Below are 12,210 nucleotides of genomic sequence, written 5' to 3' on the forward strand. Positions count from 1 at the left end.
CACCATGCAAAAGTCACCTTAGGCACTGAGTGACACTGGCAACTTTTTGTTTGCAACAGAAATGCTATTTTCTTTTTTTTGTTAAGTCCTTTTAGATTAACAGACAGAGGTATGCTATGAAATTTACTGTTTTTTTCAACTCTGGTACAGGCATAAATGACTAACAGTATGGTACTGCTTGATATAATACATTTTTTAACTGGTACAATATAGTTTCAGGTATTGCTTTATTTGTGGACACAGTTACTAATATAAAACTCTTCCTGTTGCATCACCTGTGTTTTCCTTATATCTTGATGTTCCCATTTCTATATCCTTTTAATCTGCATTTGTACATGTAGGCTAGTATCTGTACATTATCAAAAGCTGTATTTCAAACTAGGAGACAGGAAATACAAGGCAAGAAGGACAGTGGGAAAGAAACCATCAAAAAAACCTTGGCTATTATTGTAAGAAAGGTGAAGCATACACAAGGGTCACCTTTGTTCTTTATTTACCACACTGTATTTGGATTCTTAATCCTTTAAAACCAGTTACTTCTGGGCAGTAACTCTCTTGGACCTATGACATATACTTTCAGCCGAGGAAAGAAGTTCACAAACACACAGCAAAAACATAAGAAAGGGAAAGCAAGTATGTCCATTGCTCCAAGGAGATTCAGCTAAGTTATGAAGGTGCTCTCAGATAATAATTTGAATTTATGCTCAAGATCCAAAATATTACCATTTGAACTTGTGGTTTAGTACTCAGTACAGAAGCAGGGCTCAGCCTTGATGAAGGTCTGTATGAGGTTTGCCTATTCCAAAGTTAAAGTTGCTTTAATTTAGTGGAGGGTTTGGGCTTCTTGCTCACTTTACCGCATTTTTAGTATGCTTTGAAAATCAACAGTGTAATGAAATGAAAACAAATCCTAAGATTTGCAGAATATACATTTTTAGCTGATGTTTGCTGATCTTTTTCACCATACTCAAATCATGATTTAATCTCTGATAAACTGGCAAATGCCACGGCAATTGCTGCCTTTTCATTGAGGAAGGGAAAATAAGTTTCCCTTTGTTTTGGAATACCAACGAGTATTCCCAGCAGAGTCAATGACAGAGGACACAGAGGATTTCAAAGCTGCCTTTAATTTTCCTGCAACAGTCATAGGAGTTTGGCCACCTACCAATAAGTTTGGAGTAGTTCAGTGGGCTCGCTGTTCCAACAAGGGCACCTGCTTTTCTCTGCTGCCTGTAAGAGGCAGCCCAAGGAGATGGGACAAGTCAGACCAGACAGAACAGTAATTCGAAATATGGCCATCATTTGTTCAGTATGCAGAGAGAGTATATTTATCTGCAAAAAAGCATGCATGTTGATTTTTTTCATATTAATTCTTGATAGATGTGTCTGTCTGATAAGTACAAGGAAAGTCATAGTTTCACTTAGTTTAATAAAACCTCAAGAAACAACATGTTCTCGATAACATAAAGGCATTCACTCTGTAGTAGGGTAATAAATTTTCAAATTGAATGGCCTGGTGCTTATATGTCTGCACAAGATATCTGTAAACAAATTTGAAAAGTAAGTTTTCTGCTGTAATGTTTATTGGCTTTACATTGGCCAGTGTTTATGAAGCAGAATTTGTAACTATGGTTAACTTGTTAAAACTTCTTAAATAAAGGAAAAGTAAACTGTAAAATAAACAGGTGCTTACTGTAGGCTTTAAAAATTATTTATTCAGCTGGTCTTTTCCCCTTAAGTCCAATATCAGTATTAGAACACTGAAATAAAATAGAAGCCTTTAATGCAGTTCATTAGTAGAAAGCTGTGGCTAATTAATCCATCCTCCCACTGGCCCCTAAATGCATCCCTCAACTAGTGAACTCTCCATTCCTAAAGCCTCCTAATACACTTTTTATTTCTGATGTCACTTTCCCACCCTTCAATACACAAAAGGTGGTTTCTGTCTTTGCACCAACATAGACTTGTCCTGCTGATGCTTTTTGGTGTTGGCAAATACATAAAGATTTTTACCTAATATAATAAACTGGTTTTGGTGTCCTTCCTGTAATTTGGGTTTGTTGCCATAGAGGGGGTGTGCAGTGTTTATAGTTAATAAAGTCAGGCTTTTTTCTCTGTAAGTGATAGACTATATTCTGATATGTATACATTCATTTTTTTATAGGAAAGGTATGTTCATAAAACTTAAAGCATTCTAAAACAGCAAGGTCTATCAAATAAAGTAAAGGGGAAGTCAAATCTGTGTGTCAGTTTATCTTAGGTTTATAAAAATGTTGCAAAAAATATGCAGTCTATGTCATTATTCCTTACCATTTGCCCTGTTAATTTCTTTTAAATCCACTATAGCATCAACACAACTGTATGACAAATCATGTGTCAAGAATATCTTGCCAAATTTAAAAGTTATTATAGTAACCAGTTTCTTGTGGGAATTACAAAAAAAAAAAAAAGTAATCATACTGAGGCAACAGGAAAGATGTAAATTATTGACAGGCCAACTACTTTTTTTGGCAAAGACAGTGGCAAAACCTTCATCATAGTTTTTTCTACAGGTTTTTTGTAATAAGGCTGGGTGTTAAGTAATGGTTTGCAATGCTAAGATGTCTTTCTATACATTTACAAACTCAGTAAAATCAGACATCCAAACAGATGAAGACAAAACAATATGTTTGATATAACCTTTGCCAGTAGCCAACTGGATGTTTATCAGCAATTACATATTATGGGCTGAAAAGAATAAAATTACTTTTAATATGATGGCAACATCTGATGCAAGACATTTTTGTCTTCTACAGCTAAATAAATTGAATATGAATGGACTTGACAGCATGTATTATGATATGCGTTATGGTCTGGAGACTGGGTGTTGCCCTAACAACCAGACAATATTTCCTTAATTAAGTATAATTTCTTTCCTACGTGATCACAAGAAGATTCTGAACTGGTGAATTAATGATCTGGGAAATGCATGTAATTCTCTGCTCTAGGTAACTGTCAGCTTAAAACACTTTAAGCTGTCTTAGGAAAGCTGCAAATACTTGATTTGTTTTCTCAGCTTCTTTTTCTAACGTATTAAATGCTGTATATTTAGGGTCAGGAATATATATATATATATATATATTCAATTTGAAAATAATATGTTTGCTGTCTCTCAGCAATTTTTTTGTCCTTGATATATTTTCTCTCCAGTCCATTTTTTTTAATAGTTTGTTTGCAATACCTGTCTTGCTTACTTATTTGCTGAAAGACATTTGCTCTCAGATTTTTCTACTATATGTCTAGTACTTGCGTTTATTACACTAAATCATAAGACTTCCTTCATCACTGCCTCTTCCTTCCTTCCAGGTTCCAGAATTTATACACAGTAGTAGTTATCAGTCTGTCACAGCAAGTTCCTCCAACCGTACTTTTGCAATAAGGATCTTTGCACAGGATTGCATCCAGAGGGTTCTTGAATAGCTCCAGTGAGGGAAACTCCACACCCTCTCTGGGGAACCTGTTCCAGTGCAGGGTCACCAGCACAGCAAAGAAGTTCTTCCTCATGTTCAGGAAATTCCTGTGCATCCGTCTCTGCCTGTTCCCTCTTGCCTGATTGCTTGGCACCACTGAGAAGAGCCTGGTTCTATGCTCTTGATACCTTCCCTTCAGTTGCTTCTATACATTGATGCCCTCTAATCATCTTCATGGCCCTCCTCTGGAACCCTTCAAACAGGTCCACATTCTCTGTATACGGGGGCCCCCATAGCTGGACACATCTTGAAGTGGGATCTCATGAATACAGATAAGATGGGGAGAATTGCCTTCCTTGACATCACAAGTGGGACCTCAACTTGTCTGTCATGGAAAGCCCTGAGGCAATTGTCCATCTTTTAGCCAAAGGAGAAAACTGCGTGTAGAGCAAACTGAGAACTGTTTTTCAGTTGACAAATTTAGTTTGAGCGCTTATGGTTTGATACAGTAAAAATGCTGATCACTCTGAGCATAGAGCTTACAATTTCCCATCATAACCAAAAAGTGCAGGTGAAGTACAAACCCTAGGACCTCATCTGGCTGCATGGTATCCCAGGCCACTTATTTCAAAAACAAAATATGAACATTATTTTCCTTGTGCATGGTTCTTCTCTAGACTCTTGCACTGAATCTGCTATGCTGGAACTCCTGGATGGGCTGAATGGATGTGTGCCTCACAGGTTTGCTTTTAGACTCTTTCACCCAAAGAGAAGACTTCACTGTGGTAGTCCATTAAATGAGTTAATCAGTAGGTTAATCTATGTAAACCAGTGCAAATTAATATAGCCAAGAAAGTGGCAAAAGTGGCAAGTGTTGTAGGTTTGATATATGCACACTGATCGGCTTGTTTTCTAAGCATTTATTTGGAATTGTGACAGATACTCCACGAGGCTAGCTTCTGTAATTTGTCAGGTTTCTCTAGAGACTCTTGTCAATGCAAGAAATGTAATCCACTCTGTGACATAAAACAAGTGTGTATGTATTTCATATGCTGAGAGTATTACAAAAAGGACTGACCAAAATGAGCCTACCTCCTTCTTACCCCACTGCATGCAAGGAATGAGTTTGCAGGGACTGCAGACTCGATACTTCTCAGATAGGATGTGCATAGAAAAAATATTGCTGGAAGGCGAGGCAGAATTGAATTGGTATTTCCCCAGAATCTTTAATTTTTATTTATTTTTAATTGCAGCTGAAAGTTTGAAATCTTTAGCTTCTAATCAGATCCTTGGCAATAATAGCTCTATGTAAATGTGAGACAGACACGTAAGAACAGGTGTGCTGTGGGTTTTGAAACAAGTTTGTTTTACAGGTTGGTTAAACAAGTTTGTTTATAGGTGGGTTTTTCCAGTATTCTCAAAGGGGAAAAAAAGCCAATTTTTTTGTACAAATACATTCTTCGGCATTTTTCACGCTTTGTGACAGATGTAACTGTGATGTGTGCATGCAAACATGCATACAAAGTAAAGTTATTATTTCATATGAAGAAATAGCTGGAAGTGCCTTCTTATTTCACTATCTGCAAGAAAAGGAGCAGACCACTCTTTCTGACTGACTTTCTTTAACCAACACAGGAAATAGCATTTTACAACATAGAACTGAAGAGAATCAACACTTCACTAAGGCATGCTGTTGCCAACATGGAACCTTGGGGAGTGGGAGAGCAAAAACCAAGGAATATGAATGGCAAAGAAGCTCTCTCTCCAGAGCTCCTCTGGAATGTCTTTTGTTTCATTTTATGGTCAAAGTCTTGTTCTTGCTTTAGTACATATGCTCTTTGTTATTAATGTCTTTGTTTTTCATGCAGAGAAGAACAATGCTTTTAAACACTCTGTATGTGTTTTAAATGGATGTCACTACCAAACTCACTGTCAATAGCTAGTTTTACTTAATCAGCTATAAAATATCATGAGTAAGGGTTCTTAATGGAGACTGGAAAAATCCAAGATAATTACCATAATAGGCTGAAGATCTCTGAGACTGAAGGTTTTAGAAGTCAGAGGAAATTGGGGACATATGTGTTCTGTCTGTAAGATTGTTCTATATCGGATATGGAAAAATGGAAATGGCAGGTATTTTGCAATGTACAGTAGCATTCATCATAGAAAGAACATATGCATTTGTGTGTCAGAAGCAATGAATTAAAAAATGACACTTAATTGGAGCTGACATAAAATGGCCTCATTAGCAGTACAAATATTATGTGTGTGTAGCTTGGTTGTCAATAGGAACAAAACATATTTCCTCTGACAGATATATTAGTCTCTTTTAAGATTCATGTCAAGTTTTCAGTCAGGTTCACTCATTTAGAGAATGTTTTGTTTTTTTTTTTTATTTTAAATAAGAGAGAGGTTGGACTGTAAATAATGTGTGTTTCTAGGGTGCTGTGATAACACCAACAATGGACCACACTATGTCAATGCAGCCAGCAAGCATGATGGGCCCTCTGACCCAGCAGATGAACCACCTTTCCTTGGGCACAACAGGAACGGTAAGATCACTATTTGTTTCTCTATTGCAAAGCATCTATTGCTTACTGAATTTCTTAAGGTAATTTATTAGTCTTTTGAGTGCCTTTCAGTGCTTCACCATCATGCAGTCAGCATTAGTTATTACAGAACAGAAATTACAAAGTAGTACGAGTAGTAAAATGGTAGGTCAACAAAACCTGTTCTATATTTAAGAGGAATTATCTGTACTAGTTCTCATGTAATTGTGGAAGTACTGCTCTATCAACTTGTTTTTTAATAGGAAGTTATTTCCTTGTCAGTCTAGAAAGTTTCATACCACTGGGAACGGGAGTTCTGGCTTTGTGGTAGGATCCACCACTCACTTCAAACCATAGCAGCCAGCCATATGTATTTTGTTCCAGGCTTAGAAATGTGATTTTTGGTCAAGGTCAGCTCTGTTTCCAATATATCATATTTAAACATGAGTATTTCAACAATTATTTTCTTTTTAAGCTGTGTAGGTCATACTCAGTTAATTCCCCCAGTGTCAGAGAAAGGTAAACACCCCTCTTAATTAATATCATTGAAGCTCTCTGAAGAGTTCCTGAAATACAGCATCTACAGACATATACAACCAAATATGGTGTTTTGATATGTGAATGTGTGCACGCTGCATGTAATGTAAATTTTTGCAAAAATACAGGCATACGTATTACACTTCTATATCTTTAGCACACATGCTCTTTATGTAATAATTACATGAAACATGTCATTACATGACATGCTCTGTTATGCACTTACCCTTTCTTTCACCACTGTTCTACTTGATACTAATCTATAGGAACACAGCTTTCCTATTACTGTAGTAAATATCACCGTATCCCACAGCTGTAGGGAGGAGGGGAAAAGATCCAGCAGGCAGGAATTGTGCAGCAAGATTGATTTATTTAATTATTTTACAAACTCTTTTACAGACTTTTTTCTTCATAGTCTAATTGGACAAAGGATCAGCCACTCCTTGGGGGTGATTGGCTAAAATCCTAAAACATCCATTGTCAAAATATTTTTCTACTGTTCTATAAACAAAATTCTCCAAGGTCGCAGGTGTTCATGGTTTACAGAACTTCTGCTAATCTCTTCATGAGAGAGAAAAGTATCCCACGGTTTAGAAGTAGCAGGAAAATTCCTTGCTAACAGCATTTTTGTATCCACATTTTCCAACTTCTTTTTAATTGAATAAGGTACTTAATAAAGTTACATCTGTACAAAGTTATTTAACCCACTGTGTTGAGTCTCCTCCTTGTCCTCTTCTCTTCACCTCCTTCTTCCTTATCTGTTGAATTTAATTCTAACTCCAGTGTCTCTTCCCACTTCTTTAAAAAAACAGTAAAGATCTAAGGCTTCTGTATTTTTTTTCCCATAAAACTTAAACATGATGGTTTATTGTTTATTCCTGATATTTTAAATGTTGCATTCAACAATCCAAAGAAGTAGGAATCACATCGCAAACTTAATCTCAGCATTTTTCCCATCATGAAATTGAAGGAATTACTTGGACTGGTGAGAATTTCTGCAGGTGTAGTTACTGTGATTCCATAGCGTGTTTAAAAGTTAAGGCAAAGAAATGGAAAATGAATTCTGGTTGTGCTGTTGGCCAGCTCCTATGAATTTTTTCTTCTGCCTGTCATTTTCAATTCCATAACTCTTAACAGACATTGTCTTCTGCCCTCATTGTCTTGCAAACTTAATGCAAACTAGAAAATTCCCAGTTAATGTTCTCTTCTTACTTGAGACAACTCTTACAGTGCTTACAGTAACAAATCCATCTGGGGAGTCAGGCAAAGGACTCTGAGAGGCAATGGGTCATCTAGTGTGTGACAACAAGATCCTGAACTCATGTTACTGCAACCAAATCTTTCCTTTCTCTTCCTAGCTCTTTACACAGTTTTATCTTTCAAGGTCACAGCATTCCCCATGATAATTTCTTGAAATACATTCAGAGGTATACCATACAGGATTATGTTTACTTTCTGTAAAACTCCTAACTCATTCACAGAAAAAGAGCAAGAAAGAGTAAATGATTGATGAGTGCTACAATATCCATAGGCTTTTCAAACATCTCAAATGACACCCTATTTTATCACATACAGGATTTCTCTTTGATAAAAACAGCATCAGCACCATATCCAGTTAAAGTACTCATGCAAGCAGGATAATAATGGATGTCATAGAGAATTCCTCCTATTGGGAATTCCTCCTATCAGAATTCAGGATTTGGGCTGCCAGTAGCAGTTTTCTTGGATGTATCCATCCAAATGTGAAATTCATTCTTCAGTATGTATTCTGTTACAGAAAATAAAAACGTGGGGAACACAAGCTATTTAGAGACATGATTTATTTAGAGATATTTTTACTTCATTTATTTGGAGTTCTGAGTTTTGGTCCAGAGAAAGGAGCATTGAGAGCATAAAGCATGAGGAATTGTGCCAAGTCTAAGCCATGCTACTGTGAGTACCTCAGCAGGACTAGGTTTTATGGGAGGTAAAAGATATAAAGGATACATTTCTGTTACGAATATGTTTTTCAGTTTTATCCTTAAAACTGTGCAACAGAGTGCCATAAAGAGCCACCAGCTACCTTTCAAGAAACCAGCCAGATTTTTTTAGGCAAACGAGACAAAAAGTCACAATTCTACCCACTGTTGGCAGTAACTCTGTCCCAATTTAATTTAAAAGCTTGCAGTATGCGAAGCAGTTTTTATTGGAAGGCTTTCATATGTTCACTTCCTTAGACAAAGCATTTTGCTAATTAACATAACATATTTTTCAGCCGAAACAGATCCCTGTGGTCACTTAAGTGAGAGTTGACTTCAAAACCACTTCACCACTTGCCTGATTCAGGATGAACACTGGGTTTCTAAAACATTGCTTCCACAGAAAATCTATTCTCTAGTGAGTGAGCTAGAGAAATAGCATAAGGGCCTATGCAGCTTCGTATCTTGTGGGAATTACTCTGCCTTTTGATGCTCCTTAAAAGATTAAAATACTCTGTCCAGGCTGGAGCCATTCCATAACCCTTCACAGAGGAGCACTCTTTAGCTCTTTGGTGAGGCGAGTGACCTGAGTAACAGCAACCTCTGCCATTTCCTGCCTTGACTCCAAAAACTGGATTTGAGTTTTGATCTCTCAGCCCTGAAGCACATATTAAAACCTTTGGGAATCCAGGGGCAGCTCCCTCCATCCACTTGTTTATTTGGTCACCAGCCCAGGGCGGGCTTAATGCTGGCAGGGCTGTTCACTTCCAGCTGGGAGCATCCAATTCAGCAGTCAAAACAAAGTAGTTTTCCTACAGACTCACTCATAGTCAGCTCTATACCCACTGCCCTAGGTAAAGCCTTCCCCTCAAAACACAAATAATTTTGTTTAGGAAACCATTTGCCATTAATAGGGACAAGAAGATTTCTCTCTATCCAAACTTCCAAAGAATGCATATTTAATTTAATTTTATTATATTTTTAACATTCTTATTTTTTATCTATTATTGAATTGTCTGCATAAAATTAGACATCTCTGCTATACCAAGCACTCCCTAATCAGGAGGATGCACTAAGGCTATCAATATGCCAGGCCAAGGGAAAAGCTGCAAATCCATCTTTGCTTGATTCCAATGCCAAAGGATGGTATAGGGCACTGGAGGGAGAGAGGAGGTTGCCTGCCATTTATGGCAACTTGACCCCATATTCCTGTGTTGTGAGAGAAATTGGCACAGCATTTGAATGTCCCAGTTACTGTGCTTTGTGCTTCATCCACCAAGAACATAATTCTTTTTCGCCTTTATGAAAATCAAATTGATTTCCGCTGGTGAAAATACAGTTTTTGTTGCTGATGAATTGAGAGGCACATGTGCTGCTCTGATCCAGTCTGCTTGAAATCTGGAGTTAAGCAGACAATCTGCCAGAGGGGTGATTTCTGCCATATTTATATGTATTTTTCATACACACCTCTTCACTCAAAAAGAGCAAAAAGCATTTACATGGCTGTACTAGCTGTGGGCAAATACATAAAGAAAACCTAAGTTTAAATTATGTCAAGATTACAGCAAGAAAGCAATAGCTTTGAATATTCTGATTAAGGCTGACAACTCAGTCTCAGCTCCTACAACTGAATTAAAATGAAATTTTAATGCCAGAAGGCATAATGCGAAGATAGACAAGGGGTTTAAAGCTTGATATTTTTTTTACTAGTTTATTATTATTTATTATAGTAAGTCTTGTTTTTCCTATGTAATATTCATCTACAATTAGGTCTGCTATTAAAAAGGTATTGTAGAGGGAGAATAGAGTGTGTGAGTCTGTAAGGGTAGCACTGAAAGAGGAGCATTAGTATGTGTTTAATAATGTATGGAGGCTGGAATTGTTCCATCATCAGCCTGTCATTCAAAATGTTTCTGATACAGCCATTGATCTGACATCTCTTTTGTGGTTTAATAACGTTGTGATTGATGCCTGAGTGGATATAATACAAAAACTTTTAGAAATGCAAAAACTGAGCAGTTTGATCACTGCTTTCAGTCATTGTTGCTTGGCACTTCCATGTTTGGCCATCAGCAACAATAATCTGCCTCTTCAGTGGGAAGAAGATTTGCTTTATTCTTTCTCTTCTGCTTCTCATTCCTGAAGGAAGTGTGCTGTTCTGCACTTTCTTGGTCAGGGTTTCCCTCCCCTCCCTGCTGTTAGCATCCATTTCAGGTACTGCTTGGGTTCCAGTTGCATTCAATAGTTTGAGGCACCCTTTATTAGTCCTCATAGGCAGAGGGGTAACTCCAGCTTTTTGTCCCTCTCCTTTGAAGCTGCCTTACTGTAGCCTTGTTTCAACTTAAACCTTTGAGGCCCACACCAATGGGAGAGTGAGTAGAAGCCAGGTTTTTTTGCTAAAACTGGTAGTTCAACTGGGCTGCTTAATTGTACTTCACATTTGCAGTTCACTCTGCTTTCAGTTTCTAATTTAGAAACATGATAGGCAACTTACAAAATAAACCCTCCGTTGCACTTTTTAAACAACAAAACAAAATCAAATTTGTTTAATTGTTCCAGTTACTCTGTATTAAAAATGCAGTCAGGTGAAAGAATTGTGCTGACATAATGTGGGATCCTGTTGTAACTGCAAACTACCCAAACTCAGCTTTCCTGGTTTATAGTATCACCGAAATTTCTCAGTGGAATAGCAGGCTTGTTATGCAGGTACATCAGTCTTATCTTTCACTTTGTTGGTTCTTTTTGTTGCCAGCAAGGCTTGATGATATCTCCAGAACCCTTCAATGGAACAACAAGCTTGTTATAGGTTTTTTATCTTTTATTTCCTTTGGATACTCCATGGTCACCGGTGGTTTAAAATGTCACCTGAAGGCCTCAGCAGAATAACTGCTTTGTTAGATAGGGTTGGTTTTTTTTCCTGTTTAATCTTCCATTCTATTTGCAGATACTGCAGCTACATGGAGCTGAAACATCATCACATTCCCCTCATGTTCAGATTCTTGTTCAAAAAGAAGTCTCTGTTATTCTAATTGTATGTCACAAGGTCCTTGGAGAGCTACAGGAGCAAAGTTTCTTTGCAGTCTTGTGCCTTTCACGTTATCAGGTGTTAATCTTAGAGCTCTTTTATTTTATTTACTGACTGACAGTTTCAGTTACTGCCTGTGTGGAAAATATAGGACTGAACCCATTGCAAATAAAATAGCCTAGTTCAGGCTGAAACTAAGATCTTCCTTATCCTTTTACTCAGCCAAAGTCCAGGGCAAATGTGAGTGATTAACAACATGGATCTGTCTGGGGCAGGGGATCCATTTAAGAAGAAATTATTATGGTTGGAAAGGAGATCAGCATAAATTCTCACAAGATTGATAAAAACCAAATAACTCCTCTTGCCCCTTCCTTCCCAAAGAGTCCCTTGAAAGGCACTTCCAATTTACCTCACATGTAATTTGAGATAAAAAGGGGCACTCAGTGGAACTGAAAAGCACCAGATTCAAGGCAGTCAACAGGGAACAAAGAACTTTTATCATGAAGGATTAAAGCAATTTGCAGAGTTCACTGCCACTAAATATTATTGAGACAAATAGGTTAGCAATCTTAAAAAATAGATTCAGCATTTCTATGAGTAAACATTTGTGGATGCATTTTTTGTGGAAAAATTCTTAAATTGACAGCATAGGCCAAACACCTGCTCAGGTGAGCAAGGAAAGATATGATCTT

At 37.3% G+C, this 12,210-nt stretch overlaps 1 protein-coding gene across 1 annotated transcript in view; it reads left to right on the forward strand.

Moving 5' to 3' along the window:
- RBMS3 (RNA binding motif single stranded interacting protein 3) overlaps nt 1–12,210 on the forward strand; it is a gene marked incomplete at its 3' end in the record, with an annotated part of 434,832 nt that overhangs the window by 399,856 nt on the left and 22,766 nt on the right. Inside the window, exon 11 of the mRNA XM_082289239.1 lies at nt 5,891–6,001. Within this exon, the coding sequence (XP_082145365.1) occupies nt 5,891–6,001 (111 nt within the window). The remainder of the gene's footprint in view (nt 1–5,890; nt 6,002–12,210) is intronic.

The sequence above is a fragment of the Coloeus monedula genome, assembly GCF_965178545.1.
Source record: "Coloeus monedula genome assembly, chromosome: 1".
Taxonomy (NCBI): Eukaryota; Metazoa; Chordata; class Aves; order Passeriformes; family Corvidae; genus Coloeus; species Coloeus monedula.